The sequence below is a fragment of the Symphalangus syndactylus genome, chromosome 5 (assembly GCF_028878055.3).
Source record: "Symphalangus syndactylus isolate Jambi chromosome 5, NHGRI_mSymSyn1-v2.1_pri, whole genome shotgun sequence".
Classification (NCBI taxonomy): Eukaryota; Metazoa; Chordata; class Mammalia; order Primates; family Hylobatidae; genus Symphalangus; species Symphalangus syndactylus.
Genome location: NC_072427.2, coordinates 48,990,011 through 49,006,937, shown reverse-complemented (window position 1 = coordinate 49,006,937; position 16,927 = coordinate 48,990,011). Strand labels below are relative to the sequence as shown.

Genomic DNA, 16,927 nt, shown 5'->3' with positions numbered 1-16,927 from the left:
TTTTATTTTTATTCCATGACTTTTTTAAAAAAATTCCATAACTTCTTTTTCATAACTTTCTTTGTAACTTTTCATAAAACTTTTTCTACTTTTTTCCCAAAAGTTTTTGGCACAACTTTTTACATTTTTTATCCCATAACTTTTTCACCTCATAACTTTTTTATTTTGTGTTCTTTTAATAAACACTTGCATAGTTATATGACAATTTTGTAAAAATGAAACACATTTTCTCATGCCAAGCATGCCCAGCATTTGCACAGTATCAATATCTTTAATAATATAGTTTTCAAGAAACGCAAAATAAAATTTTAAGGCAAAAACAACATTTTGAAACAATTTAATAATTTATTACATTACAGTGGCATCACACTAGCAGTCAATAATGGCACTCTAGGGAAAAATATTTCAGTATTTCCATTACACATTCTGTTTACAAGAATTCATACATTGGTAAAATTCATTCCAAGAAAACTTGCCAAATAAAGCTTTGGACTGGAACTGGCATTTCTTTCTCTGCTTTTCCTTCCCACATTTTCTTTCTTTTATACTACAGTGTTCATATTTTAAAATGTTTTAACTTATTTCAGAACATTAAGATAGCAGTTACATTTTTTAATAGTTACATTATTTTAAAATGGCTCTTCAAAATAAAGTTTTAGAGAAACTATATTATGGATAGGACTGATTTACATTTTTAAATTTTCTAAAAATCAGCTTTGGTTTTAGAGCTGATATTTTTTCATTTCTGGAAAATCTATCAGGTTTAATCAAATACTTTTGAAATTATTACATACTGCAATCTTTAAATAGGTGTTTTGATTCTTCCTACAGAAATTAAAATGTATTCAGTGGAACCCACATTTTAAAATTTTATGTTTCATGATGAACTCTACCCTTCCAATGTTGCCTTCTAAGCAAACTGAAGCCGCCTTACACTGAATGAGGAAGAGCACAAATACTCGGCTGAATGAGGTATCACAAAAGACGGCATGCACTTTGAAGAAAGACTTAAGTTATTGTCATACAATTTCCATTCTTTTTAGCTTTTTCTTAAATATATGACAAATACCTACACAAAGAGTGGTATTTCAGTCAATATAGTAAATTTATTTTCCAGACTGACCTTCAGCTTAAATATGCCAGTCTGTGATTTAATCCATAGGCACCTGATGAACACATTATTGTCAGATTGGTTACAAATGCTAAACGCTATCTGAAGGTCATTCCTAGTCACTGATATTTATCAGGGTAAAAGTGAAGTGATTTCAACGATAGAAGTACCTTTGAAATAATTTATCAATGTATTAGATAAACCCAGTTTCAGAATGATAAAAGAAAAAACGTTAGACCAAATAATGTGGCTAATGAACAGCGGTCCGATTTCTAGCCGAGGGTTTAAAGTGCTCTTAAAGTAACTGTCTTTAAACTGAACTCAAAGAATGCAAAAGCGCCAAGTTCAGAAAATAAAAGGCAAGAACAGGACTTTAAGTGCATTTTAAACCTACGGGCTAGAAATCGTACCACTGTTAATTAGCCGCATTATTTGGTCTAACATTTTTTCTTTATCATTCTGAAACTGGGTTTATCTAATACATTGATACATTCATACAATTTGGAAGAGTCAGTTGAAGTCACAAGGACCGAATATTTGCCCTCTTTCAGTGAATGCCAGAAAATCTGTTATTCCGTTGGTTAAATCATATTGTTGCTCTCCTGTTAATGTCATAGAAGTATCAGGAGGATGCCAAATGCTAAATATGGAGACGGTCTAGTAACTAGAAATCCCCACCTCACGTTATTAGGATGTAGGGAGCACACATACATATCTCCCTACATCCTAATAATGTGATGTGTTCTGGAACACAGACATTAGAACTTCATGAAGTTTGAACTGTTGAGTCTTTCCCAAGCATCATCAAGTTATGATTTAGGCAATATATGACTGAAATGCATTCATTCATTACGCATAGGCACAATCACATAAATATTGCACAAAATATGTCCCTAACTGAAACTGAGAGGTACAAAAACATATTTCACTCTTTGTAAAGAAGTTTGTGAGAAAATATAACTGTGTGATTGTATAGACACGTTTCCTGATAATACAATGACATTCACAAACTGGATTGCACTGAAGTTTCTAAACATTTTAAGTTTCATAAACTTCTCCTTGATTTTCAAAGATGGTATAATACTGTCTACTAAAACTCCTTTTTGTTTCAACAAGTACTCTCACAAGTATTAGTTTATAATAATGTTTCTTATTATTTTTAAAAGTGTTTTCCATTCAAGGAAAAGAAGTAGATTCCTATGTCAGAGTAACCAAGGTGATTGAAGAATAGGTATTAGCCAGAGAGGTCTAGATGGTAAAAATCAATCTTCAAGCCTCAAAGAAGCTCCGTGAACAGAGAGGAATGCCAGGCGTCACACAGCTTTCCTTCACTCTAATTCATTCTTGACTAGAGCCTGTATGCCTGTTCCAGGGACATTTGAACTCATAAAGGACTTCTTATGATCTTCACTAAATACATTAAGAATGCCAACCAGTGCCCTTTTGTGTACTGAGGCATGTAGTCATGTGATTAAAACAGGTAACATGAACTCTGACTTTGAAACGTATTATAGATACAAATGCTCTAAGCTAGGAAAGGTTTTCCACATCCACAGTCAATGATGAGAACCTTTCATTCCTCAGAAATAATCCCTTTTTAGGTCTTCGAAAAAGAGTACAACTGCTGCAACTCATGATGCAATATCTTCATGAGCCCAGAGCACATACAAATCCTAAGGGAACCACGAGAATACAGCGTTAATTCTTGGCACTGGAACAGATGAAACACACTCTATCCTGCACATACCTGCCAGAGCAGGCCACTTTCCTCCTCTGTGAGATTTAAAAAGCTCCCCCAAAAGGTTATGACTCTCATCACCAATACACAGAAAATGGAGGAAAGGCTGTTTCCAGTTCTCGGCCTTTAAACAACTCTAAATATCAGTATTCATAGTGGCATATTACAAAGCAATAAACAGTGCACACTTGGGGGCAAACCACATATTGAGCTAATGAAGAGCTCACTGTGATTAAGATTAGATCAAACACTAGCAGAACATAGGCAAATTTTATCTGAATTCTGTAATGAATATACATGCTGCAATAACATTAAAAAAGCATGGCAGCCTATTCCAAACCAACGAGAACCGTTTTGTGCAAAGAGTGGGTCTTTGTGTGTTTGAACTCCCACCACATAAGGGCAAACTCGATATGCATGCTAATGACCTACAATTATGAAATTAAAAAAGAAAAATACTGAAGGATGCCAGAGTGAACATCGGTGAAAGCCACAGAGGCCCACTCTCTTTTAACTTTTTACAAATAAACTTAAACTATAAATTAGAAACACAAATAATCATGAGTGGCTCTAACAGTCAAATGAACTAAATGAATTGTGTCGGAGATTGACCCCATAACTTGGTTTCTTATTTAAAAATTTCTTGGCCAGCTCTTTGATGATGATGATATTTATCTCCTTCTTCTCGGCAGCCACGCCCAGCAAAAGAATGGAAGACAGCCAATGCTGCCCAAGCCTGGGTGCTCCTGGTGGTCCCGCACGATCGGCTGTGCAGTAGGGTTGTCACAGGGAGGACCCTCCCTGGCCTCTCCTTGCGCAGAGGTGGTGAGGCTCACCTCACAAAGATCTTTGGAGAGAGGGAGGCAGGGATCTGAGCACAGTGGGAGCCCCCCTCTTCCTGCCTGCCCACCCCGCCTGAGGGCTCTACTCACCACCATGCTTGTCTGCAGCCCCAAGCTCCTGGGGGGCTGGGGCTCCTGGACCGGGCTCATCAGCAGGGTTCTGGGCAGCGGCCAGGAATTTTCTGTGCCCATTGTTGTTGTCGCCACAGGCCCCGATACCATCTGCTGCAGCTCCAGCAGCTTCACCTGGAGGGAGGGGTGCTCAGCTGTCATGCCACTGCCTGCGCCCACCCTCACACCCACCCCCACCCACACCCCCACAGAGTTGTTGCACACCCTACCTTCATCTCCTCCCTGTCCTGGGCCAGCCTCATGATCTCCTCCTCCCAGTGCCGCATCTTTGGCATGGCCCCCTGGCTCTGTTAAAAGGTGATGGGTTTTCCTGCGGGAGGACAGGGCTCAGACACTGGGGCCTCTCTGACGGCCCTGCAGCTCCCCGTGCCGTGCCCTGGCCTCCCACTCACTGATGGCATCTCTCTCGCCAGTACTGGATGAATCGTATTTCTTGTTTCTTCACCAGCTCACTCAGGTCTGCCTTCTCCTCTGGGTGGTCCATAAAGCTGCCCTGGAGCCAAAATATTGTGGTCACATCTCAGCAGTGACCTGCCATCAGGTGGCATTTTCAAGTCATGGAGAAGGCGGAGGTGAGTCCTGGCGTGGGCCAGCTTCTCCATGACTTCCTGCAGGGCCCGGTGGGTCTCCCCACTCACAGACTCGCCCCCAGTCTCTGCGGCTGGGACCACCGCCTCTGGCTCCTTCTGGGCCGAGGCCACCAGGTGAGCCAGGCGCTGGCAGCACACCCTCCGCTCTTTCACCTGATCTCGTAACTGTGCCTGCTTCTCCTGGGCACTGGCTCCAGCAGACTTGAAAAATGCCACCTGAGGGCAAGACATGAGCATTCTTGTAGGGGCATACACAGAAGAAATGGGGCAGAGAGGTGGAGCGCAGCCCCTTCCCTTGGGGCCTCAGAGAGTGCACCTGTTGGTCACAGGTGAAATGGTGTCTGACCACTGGCTCTCGGAAGGGGTGAGGGTCCAGAGAAATCAGAAGGCAGGGAAGTTAAGAGCATAAATGGGGTCTTGGAGGGACCACAGAGGAAGGTGGCAAAATGGGTGCAGGGGGAGTCAGGCTCACCGTGGCCTCCCAGCTCTCCAGGTCCTCTGGGACGCTCGGCATGGGCCGAGGTGCCTCCTCCCCCTCACTGCCCAGATGTTGTCCTCCATCTCCTGTGCGGGGTGGCCAGAGGGGACCTCAGACAACCCAACAAGGGAGGTACCATGGGCCCACCTCTACCTCCACCCTCACTGTGTAACCCTGAGCCAGCCCCTCCCCAGAGGGGAATGAGCTGCTGTTCTTTTTTTTTTTTGAGACGGAGTCTCGCTCTGTCGCCCAGGCTGGAGTGCAGTGGCGCAATCTCGGCTCACTGCAAGCTCCGCCTCCCGGGTTCACGCCATTCTCCTGCCTCAGCCTCTCCGAGTAGCTGGGACTACAGGCGCCCGCCACCGCGCCCGGCTAATTTTTTTTGTATTTTTAGTAGAGACGGGGTTTCACCGTGGTCTCGATCTCCTGACCTCGTGATCCGCCCGCCTCGGCCTCCCAAAGTGCTGGGATTACAAGCGTGAGCCACCGCGCCCGGCCTGAGCTGCTGTTCTTTATTTTTACTTTTAAGAATCAAGATCTTGCTATTCTGCCCAGGCACACTCCCACTATTGGTCGATGTGGGAGTTCTGACCTGCTGCCTTTCTGACCTGGGCCAGTTCAGCCATCCTTAGGCAACTTGGTGGCCCCTGCTCACAGGAGGTCACCACACTGATGCCGAACTTAGTGCAGGCACCCGGTGGGCATAATGACCAGCTGTTCTAAAGGTCTCTTCCAACTCCTCAATCCTATGTTGTTAACAGTCCCCCCTTCCTCCTGGGGCTCTCTCCTCTTCCTCTGAGCGGTCTCCAGTACCTTCCCCAGGGAGAGCCATGAGGCCCAACTGGACTGTTAGCTGCTGGTTCTGCTGACTGGCAGCTTCCAGGTGCTCCTAAGGGGCCAGGAAAGAGTGAGAAGGATGGAGTTTGCCAGGTCATCCCCCTCACGGCCCCATCCTCGCAGCTCCCTCCCCTGGATCTCCTGCAACTTTTGGCGGGCCATCTCAGCCACCGCTTTGCCCCAAGCTTCCTGCTGCTGCAGCTGGTTCATTAGCTGGGTCTGCTGCAGTCACTGCCTGTGCAGCACCTCCTTCTCAGAGGTCAGCTGCTGATAGGTGGCCACCTGCTGCTGATAGGTGGCCACGTACTGCTGCAGGTGACCCAGGTAATGGTCTGGCTGCTGCTGCAGACTCTGAGCCTCTTGGCTCTTCAGCCCCACCTGCAGGAAGACCCTGGGTTTGCGGGCACGTGGTTGCTGGTTTCCAGATTCTGGGCCCATTAATAGGGTAGTGAGGGCACCGTGGGGGCTCTGTCGGCTGCCCAGGCCCCTGTCCCCTTACTCCAGGCCTAAGTGACTGCCTCGCTTTCCTAGAACCCCATGCCTCCTTCCCCAGCCTCAAATCTCATACCCTCTTCTCATTTAATCCTCAGCACCTCTGTAAGGAAAATGCTAACTTCCTTGTGAAGTTAAAGAAACAGAGACTGGCTGGGCGCGGTGGCTCACGCTTGTAATCCCAGCACTTTGGGAGGCCGAGGCGGGCAGATCACAAGGTCAGGAGTTCGAGACCACGGTGAAACCCCGTCTCTACTAAAAATACAAAAAAAAAAAAAAATAGCCGGGCGTGGTGGCGGGCGCCTGTAGTCCCAGCTACTCAGAGAGGCTGAGGCAAGAGAATGGCGTGAACCCGGGAGGCGGAGCTTGCAGTGAGCCTAGATTGCGCCACTGCACTCCAGCCTGGGCGACAAAGCGAGACTCCATCTCAAAAAAAGAAAAAAAAAAAGAAACAGAGACTTAGAGATGCAAAGTACTTGAATGGTGACCAGTGGAACCGAGGCTGGAATCCAGTTTTAATCTAAGGAGTCCTTTGTTTTGAGACAAAAGTGTCACTCTGTCACCCAGGCTGGAGTGCAGTGGTGCAATCTCAGCTCACTGCAACCTCCACCTCCTGGGTTGAAGCAATTCTCGTGCCTCAGCCTCCTGAGTAGGTGGAATTACAGGCACGTGCACCATGTCCCGCTAATTTTTTTTTTTTTTTTGTAATTTTAGTAGAGATGAGGTTTTACCACATTGGCCAGGCTGATCTCAAACTCCCAACCTCAAGTGATTCTCCTGCCTCAGCCTCCCAAAGTGCTGGGATTATAGGCGTGAGCCACTGCGCCTGGCATAAGGAGCCTGTTATACCACTGTCTCTTCCCCTTTGATTGGGGGGCTCCACGCCTCTAGCTGGGATGATGATGTCCAGACCTGGGAGGAGCCCAGGGCTACCCACCTCTAAAAGTCAGAGGGCAGGAAGCAAGAAACAGCCACAGGACTGCCCTGGGGGGTGCTGTGGTCACCAGCCCCCAGGCTGGAGCTGCCTCTTGCCTGGCACTTCCCCTCCCCAGAGGCTAGTGCCTGCCTCCCAGCCCTTCTTGGATGGGGTGGAGGTTTCCGTCTCCTTCACCTCATCCAGCTTCTCCTGTAGCTCCTTTACTTGCTGCTGCAACTGCAGTGCACTCTTGTTCTCATTGTTCAGGACAGAGAGAAGCAATCAGCAGCCACCCACTGCAGCTGGGGACCCCAGAACTTGGTGTCTGCCTCCCATGGCACCAGGAAGGGTGGAGGCAGGTTAGAAAAATCATCCCCTCTCTCCTACAGCCACCTGGTTCACAGGTGCCTTTAGAAGTAACATTTCACGTGAGGGCTACACTGCCCCATTTTAGAGGTGGGGAAACAAAGGCCCGGAGGGCTAGGGAGGAGGGCACGCTCCCCAGCTGGGGCAACGCACCAGCTCCTCAAAGACGTTCTGTGGCTTGGCCAGCTGCTGAAGCCTCTCCTGCTGTTCCTGAAGCCTCTCCTCCAGCTCTCGAAGCCTCTCTTCTTGGACCCGGTTCAGGAGACTTATGCGATGATTCTTTTCGACCTGGGCCTGGAGCTCTCCTGCCACTCTCTCGAGTTGCTTCCTCAGGTGCTGCAGCTCCACCTCAGAGGGCACTGCTGGGGGCTCTCGGGGCAGGGGTTCGGCTGAGAAAGGAAGCAGACAACAAGGGCCTCTGGATTCTCAAACAAAACAAAACAAAAACCCTCCTCTTGGTGCACAGCTCCTCTCAGGCTCCCCAAACTTGGCCTCGCTGCTAATGATTCCTTGCACCCAGATGGTAGCCAGTCTTCAAAGCCACTTTCAGATAGAGAGAACTGTGGGTTGCTGACAATGGGCCCCCTTTGCTGATAGGGACACTGAGGCTCATGGAGATGACAAGACTTGCCGTCTCCTGGCACAGACCTCTTTCCCTCTGCCTCCCTCTCCCTTCCATCCACCCACCTCCCTAGGGCATTCTAAGCCACCCCCACAGCCCTCTGATGCCAGTCCTGCTCCCAGGTCATGCCAGCCCCATCTTACCCATCTCATTTTTGAGTTTGGACTCCAGCTCCTCTACCTGATGCATATAACGCCTTTTTTCGTTCTTCAATATGTCAATCTGCCAAAAGCACAGGGGGAAAGGGCCCTGGAGAGAGGGGCTGGTGGCTGGGCAGGCTCCCATCTCCCTCTCTGCCCCCACTTCCACAAAGCCCAGACCCATGACCACCTCTGGCTGTACTATTCTCATTTTACAGATGCCCAGAAAGATCCAGTGACCTATCTAAGGTGGGATGTCTGAAGGGTCAGATCTCACCTCTTGCGACATTTTTCTTACCCTCTGCTGCCACCTGTCCCTCTCTCCTTCTATTTGATGAGCATATTGATCTCGTTCTAATTGGACTTTGGTCAGCAACTCCTTCAACTGCAAGAATGGGCACAGAAGTTAGGAAGGGCTGTCACTGGTCCTCACCTGCTCCTGGCTACCTGGGGTCATCCCTCCCTCTGCAAAACCTCACCCGTGTTAGCTGTGTTTTCAGCCGTGCCTTCTCCTCTTTGGACTGCTGTAAGCGCCACCGGCTAAGTTCTCTACTGCGGCTCGAGAACTGGATGGTGAAGAGTGAGAAGTTTCGATCTGGGGAGCTCGGGACATTCCACACAGTGCCCCTTAAAAGGGCCAGGGCTAGGCTTAATAAACAACTCGGTCAGTAAAGATCAAGGCATTTCCAAGCCCGTAGTCTGGATTTGAAAAGAACTCAGAAAAGTTGGAAGGGACAGGGAAAGAGACTGAATTTACAGCTGGCTAACAGAGGCCCAGAGAGATCAGATAATATTGCTATTATTAATATTATTATTATTACCACTGTTTGAAAGTTTATGGAGTGCTTCACCAGGTATGATGCTAGCAATCCCATTTAATCCTCGCAACCACCATAGGAGACAGTTACTATGATCACCTCTATTGTGTAGATGAAAAAACATGGAGTATTTGAGGTTAAGTGCTTGCCTAAGATCACTTAGGCAGAGCTGGGATTTGAACACCCAGTTCTATCTGATTCTGTAAGCCCATTTTTCTTGCTGGGGCTGGGGGCACAGATAGAAAGGGGAAAATTAATCTTTTGTTCACTTTTTGAAACGATGATACATTCGCATAGTCCAAAACTCAGAAGGTACAGAAAGGAAGTATCTCTCAGCCACCCTGTTGCTCTCTCCTGAATTTTTTATGAACTCTCTCAGACGTGTTTTATGTCTATTATCATAGTATGTACACAAACAGGTGCACACACACGCATTTCCCCTCTCTACAGAAATGGTAACACACTAAAGGTACTCTTCTGTACCTTCACAGTACAAGTACCCAATACCCCACCTAGGACTTGCCCAAGACCACAGCCAGGTAAGGGCAGGGCAGGCACTTGGCCTCCAAGCTCTGTGTCCAGTGCTCACTCCCCACAGTGTCCCCCAACTCACCCACGGCAGCTGACTCAGCCCCATGCTGCCTCTAACAACCATAAACAAAAGCAGCGAGAAATGGCCATGCTGCCTTCCGGGCAGGACACTCCATCCTGCAGAAGGGACCTTTAGGCTCACTCCTCCATCTGTGAAGCCGGGCACCCAGGGGACAGGGCAAGTGGTTGAACTCACACTGATACACTTCTGTGTGGTGGCGACAGCAGAGAGAGCCCGCTCCAACTCTTCTATGCACTGAAATGAACATTGCAGGCGGCCTGCCAGATCCTTGGACTCTTCTGCAATGAGAGAGTTGAGATGGGGCTCAAAGGACTCCCCCTGAAAACTTGTCAAAGTGCCAGGTTGCAGGATGACAGGGTGCCCAGATTCCTACTTTCAAAGTGTCTGAGAAGACTTTTTGTGCGACACAGGTCCACGTGTAATTTCTCTTTTTCTACGTTCAATACGTGGATTTGAACCTTTGGGAGAAAAACCAAGCAAGTGCTGAAAGAGAAGGAAAGAAACATTCTCGGGAGGACAGGAGGAAACTTCACACCCTCCACTCACTTCTAGGCCCCTTTCGGCTTTGTGTCTCCTGTTGTTTTCTTTCTTTTCCTATAGGAAGAGGAAGACTGAGCTCTTACCAGGGGGAGGCAGAGATGGCACAGCAAGAGACATGCCCCCAGAATGCCACCAATGCCCCAGGACAGGACCACCCATGGGACCAGGTTATGAGAGGCCCTGTGGGGATGGGGTGGAATGTGAGGAGTGAGCCTTCTTCCCCAGGCTGGGAGTGGGTGAGATGAGACTGAGGCCTCTATGTCTGAGTGCCCCCCAAACCCAGCAGTCATGTCGGGAGGAAAGGAAATCACGTTACTTCTTCCAGTTGATGTTCCAATTCTTTATTCTGTTGTTTCTGTGGGGAGAGTCAAATTAAGGTGATGGAGGGTGGCCCCCTCAACTCTATTCCCCAGACCAGGAAGCAGTAGGCAGGGGCCAGGAATGGATTTTAAAGGCAAAGTTCTCAGACATAATGGGAACATGAACAGGTAAACTCTCCTCAAGCTCCCAAGGACAGAGGATTTGGGTCTTTGTTGGTTTTTGCCCACAGCCATAGAACTCAAAGTCTGAATCAGGACTCTCTTGAGAGGACAGTAACATAAACCTCCAGAGATGGAGTTTGAGAAAGTCCCCTCCTTTAGGCAGCTTGTGATTTAGAAAAGTTTGTTCATTCAATAAACATTTAATGAGCACATATGGGCCAGGTACGGTTCTTCACAGCAGATATAGGATGGAAAAGGACAGACAGAGCCCTTGACCCTGAGGTTTCCATTCTAGGGGGCCTTTAAATCTCGGACTCTCAGAGCTAACAGAGACCTTTGATACTCACTACCTCCTCGGGAAACACAAGCCCAAAAAGGAGAGGTGGCTTGTCCAGAATCGAAGATCAAATTAGGGACTGAGTTACAGCAGAAATACAGGGCCCCTGACAACCAGTCAGGCTAGCAATTCCCTGAGAGGCAACAACCCCAGGGCGTGTGTAGCAAGGACTCGAGAAGGGATATATGGAGAGGAGAGAGTCGGCAAAGAGGGCAGCAAAAGAAAAGCCACGCTGCATGCTCTGGGGTCCCTCCAGGTGAGGCCTGGGCACCCCAGCTCCCTATTTACCCTTGGCACCAGGGGCCCGCAGCTCTTTCTTCATGGCCCTAAGGGGAAACCAGCCCAGGATTGGCAGCATGGAATCAGGGGACCCCACTGAACTCTTACCAAAGATTTGATGGTGTTCTTCAGTTGATTGATTTCTTCTTGGCACGGGCTCTGAGGCGCATGCAGAGAGGAGGAGGTGGAGCAGGAGTTTGGGGAGAGGTAGAGAGAGCAATCATTAGGGCTGGGGTGTGTGGGCTGTCTCAGCTGGCAGAGGAGCACTCAGTCCCCTCTGTGTGATGAGGTTGGAGGACTGGTCTGCAGGGTCACTGCACCTCCACCCAGAGCCTCTTACCTCCAGATCCTTCAGGGTAGCCGATGATGTAGGGCCCTCCCCGTGGAAACCTGTTGCTGACTACAAGACATGAGAGTGCATATGGAGATGTTCTGTCCCCCTCAGTGTCTGAGCCCTCTGACTTCCTTTCTTCCCCATCAACTGGCAACATTTTCTTTTCTGCCTATCTTGGACCTTTGTCCCATAACTCTGTGCCAACTTCTCTCATGGTTCTTATCTCCCCACCATCCCACCCGGGGGCCCTTTCAATGACTCCTGATGGCAAGTGACTGTTCTCATTGTCCTGGCTTCCCCTTGAGACTGGGGATGAGGAAAATCAAACAGCAATGCTGGGTGTCCTGGATGTTTACAGCAGGCCATGTACTATGTAGTAGGGATTAACATAAAAACAACAATAACAAATCTCATTTAAACTTCACAAATGGAAGTCAAACAATACCACCTCTGTGATACAGATGTAAAAAGAGAGGCCCAAAGAGCTCAAGCAACTTGCGGTAAATCATATCCCTGCCAGATGGACAGGCAGGATTTAAACCCAGAATTCCTTTTTTTTTTTCGAGACAGAGTCTCGCTCTGTCTCCCAGGCTGGAGTGCAGTGGCACAATCTCGGCTCACTGCAAGCTCTGCCTCCCAGGTTCACGCCATTCTCCTGCCTCAGCTTCCCGAGTAGCTGGGACTACAGGTGCCCGCCACCATGCCTGGAAAATTTCTTTGTATTTTTTAGTACAGACGGGGTTTCACCATGTTAGCCAGGATGGTCTCAATCTCCTGACCTCGTGATCTGCCTGCCTTGGTCTCCCAAAGTGCTGGGATTACAGGCGTGAGCCACCACACGCCAAACCCAGAAGTCTTAACCAGTACCCAACAGTCCATCCACAATTTTAACAATTACCCTCTACTGCCCCTTGGACCCCTGTCCCCAGGAGCCTGGCCAGCCAAGACTCACATCCCCAGGTGACTGGCAACCACAAGAAGTGGCTGTCTCAGGGATACTGCCATTTGTTTTCCTGTTCCTCTTCGCTCCTGCTGTAACTCTAGGGCTGTTTTTCTGCCAATATTTTTTAAACTGTGGGAAAGAAGAGCAGTAATACTCATGAGAACTGTCAGCCCCTACAGCCACATCCTCCTTTACAGTTTTTACAAAATACTCTTATACACCATCTGATTTAATGACACCAACAACAGTACAAGGTGTTGTCACAATCATTTAGTGACTGAGAGGGATTGATATCATGGCTAGAAAAAAGAAAAAGGCGATACTGGGACTTTGAAACTCAGTCTTCTGACTCCAAGCTCTGAGGTTTTGCCAAGAATCAGCAGCTGCCAGGGGCCAAAACCAGAGGCAGAGGTAGAAAAGTAAACATTAAGTAGGCAGGAACTGTATGCCGTGTGGTTTAGAGTCAGACATTCTCACACGCCTGTTAGTGTGAAGAAGTGCACCAGTACCTCTCAAACTTTTATATCAATGTGTCCTCATGGCAGAAGGCAGCCTTTTTGTTAAATCTGGGAATTTAGAAGAGGACAAACCAAGTCTCATTTCAGAGAGAAGTCTGGTATACTCTTAGAAACCTATGTGACTGTCATCCCTAAGTACATTCATGTTTTTTCTCTTGATCTCAAGAGAATCAAGGGAAACTGATGCTTCAGAAAGATGTCCCACATTTATCCTGTGGCACTCAAAGTACCCAAGGTTGAGATAATATGAGCAAGATTCAAGCTGTCAAGTTCAGTTTCCCAAGATCTATTCCACAGAAGATGAGCAAATCTCACTTCAGAGACCACTGACTGAAGGGCAGTCTGGTCCCAGAACCATGGAGAATTAGAATATGAGATGGAGAACTGAGAAAAAAATGTTGAAATCTCTCTGGAAAGCAGAAGCCTGGGAGAAAACCAAACCAAACCCATTCTCCCATTGCCACCCAGAGACACTGTCAACGTTTTGAGCTCATGGGGGAAGTGTAGGCTTTTCCCACTGTCAATGTCTCTGCTATGGGAGTAAGGCAGCCTGAAACCTCTTGCTTCTAGGTCCCATAATCTCCATTCCCTTTGCAGCTGGAAATTTGTTCTGTGACCAGAGGAATCAGAAATTGGGTGACAACGCTTAGGGGACTGGGTCATAAGATCAAAGGCTGGTCTTGCAGTAATGACAGCTCCTAGGTGGATTGTGACATCACTACATTCCACTCCTCCTGGTCGGTGGGGGAGGGACCACATCAGCACAATGTCCGAGTTGCTGCTCCACAATGGGGGAGGGAAACACAGGGTTGGGACCCAGCTCCTTGGAGATGCCAGAGCAAAGAGCCCAGGGAGGTCCACCTTGAGGCAGCAGGAGGGGAGGGCAGAGTCTGCAGCAGGGAGCTCCAGGAGTCACCAGCCCAAAGTCACCCAGGGATGACTGGCATGGGTGGGGCCTGGGGCTGGGGGACCGAGGTCCTTGGAGATGCGAGCCCAAAGAGACCAGGGAGGTCGAGTTTGGGGTGGCAGGAGGTGAGGGCCCAGTAATGGAGCGGGTATCCCCAGGAGTCACCCACCCAAAGTCATCCTGGGGTGATTGGCAAGGGCAGGGACTGGGCTGCTTGCTTAAGGGGCAGGACCGACTGAGAAGACTTTGGTGGGTGGAGCCCAGAAGTGCCAGGTTTGGGGGGCCCAGTCCAGTGTGCCTCGGGGGTGGTATGGACTCTGGCAGTGGTCTTGTCATCGGAGGGGATCTGTGGCTGGGTTGAGAGGTGATGACCTGGTGTGTTTTTACCTTTGTCTTGGCTACAGCCAATTTACTCTGTCGAGTTTCTTCTGCCATCGTGGGGTGGGTAGGGAGGTAGGGTTGGGGCCACGTCAGCAAAATCCCAGCGAGCACTAATCAACGCCTCCAGTCACCTACTAGGCAGCTGTGTGACTGAGCCAGAGGTGGCGTAACCAGGGCCCCAGTGGAATGCAGAATAGGGGTGTGGCCTTAATGCTCCAAGCCCATTGGTCAATGACAAAGATGAAAGGGAAAGGGGGTGTGGCTGGGCCCCAGTGTGTCCAGAGGGACCCATGGCTCACAAGGAAAGCTGCCCATGCAACCACTGCCCTGCCCACTCTGTGAGAGGGGAGGGGCCAGCTTTTGCTTTAAAATTTTTAAAAATGTTATGTGTGTATATTTTATATATATATGTGTGTGTGTGTGTGTGTATTTCTGTGTATGTGTATCTGTGTGTTCCTCCAGAGCTGTCTTCATTACCCAGCTTCTATGCAAGGTCTATGATTTTGGCCTATAGTTTTCATCTTCAAATACAGTAAAAAAATTGCCAGTACTACCTTAACTGAGATACAGATCCTATAAAAATGGAAAATCCATAGCATGCTTGATGACTAATGAAGCAGACTATATTATCCAACATTCCAATAAGATAAAATAATCACAATGATTCTCTTTTTTGGAAAAACGTTTATCTTATTCTCCTATGTTATTGTTAAGATTTTTTTTCTTAAACAAGAAACATGTCTAATATCTGTAAAAACACAAAGCTTTTGCGGTAGGTGCAGTGGCTCATGCCTGTAATCCCAGCACTTTGGGAGCCCAAGGCGGGTGGATGACCTGAGGTCAGGAGTTCGAGACCAGCCTGGCCAACAGGGTGAAAACCCATCTCTACTAAAAATACAAAAACTAGCCAGGCATGGTGGTGGGTGCCTGTAATCCCAGCTATTTGGGAGGCTGAGGCAGGAGAATCACTTGAACCCAGGAGATGGAGGTTGCAGTGAGCCAAGCTCACACCACTGCACTCCAGCCTGGGTGACAGAGCGAGACTCCATCTCAAAAGAAATAAAATTAAATACAAAGTAAATTTTAAAAGTTTTCAATTTAATAAGCACTCAAAGCTCTTTACCAATTTAAAACAAATACAAGGTCCATTTTTCTAGAATCACTTGGCTTCTCTAAGCCTTGCAAATGAAACTGAATTTCTCACTTGATACTTGGCTATGACTTGCAATCATGAAAACCAAGAATTGTGTTATGTCACTGTGTACTGCTTGTTACCTGTATTTCACATGAGGCTGGGATCAAGGGTTGAGTCTTTCATGATTTGCTCCATAACCTGTGTGTGTTTCTTATCCCAGACCAAACTAAGCTTTTGTTTAGAGTTCTACAATTTACCGTTAGTAGACAAGAGTGGTTCTCAGTAATGTAGTCTCTGGACTAGCAGCATCAGCAGCACCTGAGAACTTTCTGTAAGTGCAAATTCTCAGGCCCTACCCTGGACCTGGTGAATCAGAATCTCTGGAGTAGGGCTCAGCAATCTGTGCTGCAGTAATCCCTCCAGGTGCTCAGGAACCTCTGGCATACAGCAGGTAGAAAAATGTGTTTCCTTCTGTAGGTCCAAAGCCAGGGATACTATACATTCTATCTCAATATGAAACAATGACATGCAATTAAAACACTTAACTCTCCTTCCTACTCCCACCCTCCAATCAATGTGTTTTATTTTTATGAGTTCAATAAGAAAACAAGTGGCAGTCATTTTAGTCTAAAAAGTATATTTACAAGTATTACTTCTCATCCAGCCTGACCTCATACAAAACCATTTACATCCTCTTACAGCTAAAATTTTAAAAAAGCATCTTCACAATGTAAGTCTCAGGCACACTAGGAGTTCTATAATAAAACACCAAGTGGATTGGAATGTCCATACTTACTAGAGAAGTGGAATCATTCGCTATATTTTCAAATTGCATTCCAAGGAAATTTAAGTTCTGAATTTTTTTCACCTTCATACTTCCAACTTAATAGAATTCAACCAGAACACTCCATTCCTTCAAAGCCTCTAGCCAGGCAAAGTTTTACTGTATTACTTCTTGCTTTCAATGGATATAAAGCAGCGTCCTGGTTGGCACATTTTGTATGCCTGCAAAGATGCAGAACTAAACAGTTCTATCTGTTCCATGTTAAAACAAAAGTCCTGTAAACCTTGGATGGTGAGTGTAATACTTCAGCACTAGCACCAAAGCCTCAAATATGAAAAGATACCAAGAACAGCACTAGCAAAGAAAATTAAACTCTCAGCCAGGAGCAGTAGTTCACACATGTAATCCTAGGACTTTGACAAGCCAAGGTGGGAGGATTACTTGAAGTCAGGAGTTCAAGACAAGCCTGGGAAGCATAGCGAATTCACATCTCCACAAAAAATTTTAAAAAACAGCTGGGCATGGTGGCACACACCTGTAGTCCTAGCTACTTGGCAGTAGTACACACACACACACACAAAATAAACAGAGA

General features: G+C 47.4%; 1 protein-coding gene across 2 annotated transcripts; it reads right to left on the bottom strand.

The window, feature by feature from the left end:
- Positions 1-325: 325 nt before the first annotated feature.
- LOC129482488 (golgin subfamily A member 8S-like) lies at positions 326-14,807 on the bottom strand. 2 transcript variants are annotated; one of them, XM_055278390.2, is made up of 19 exons: positions 14,423-14,807; positions 12,620-12,739; positions 11,674-11,733; positions 11,442-11,492; positions 10,552-10,590; positions 10,242-10,289; positions 10,069-10,153; positions 9,878-9,973; positions 8,744-8,859; positions 8,542-8,649; positions 8,268-8,346; positions 7,659-7,891; positions 7,332-7,403; positions 5,705-5,780; positions 4,886-4,977; positions 4,216-4,316; positions 4,033-4,133; positions 3,782-3,937; positions 326-3,696 (listed from the first exon to the last, which is right to left on the bottom strand). In XM_055278390.2, exons 1-19 carry the CDS (start codon positions 14,468-14,470, stop codon positions 3,521-3,523), a joined length of 1,857 nt encoding a protein of 618 aa, XP_055134365.2. In that variant the 5' UTR covers positions 14,471-14,807; the 3' UTR covers positions 326-3,520. The 2 variants fall into 2 exon arrangements, with proteins under 2 accessions (XP_055134365.2, XP_063496282.1); XM_063640212.1 differs by lacking the exon at positions 7,332-7,403 and adding an exon at positions 4,567-4,629 and having other exon boundaries at positions 7,656-7,891; positions 8,563-8,649; positions 8,744-8,830; positions 9,870-9,973; positions 14,423-14,806.
- Between the last annotated feature and the right edge of the window lie 2,120 nt (positions 14,808-16,927).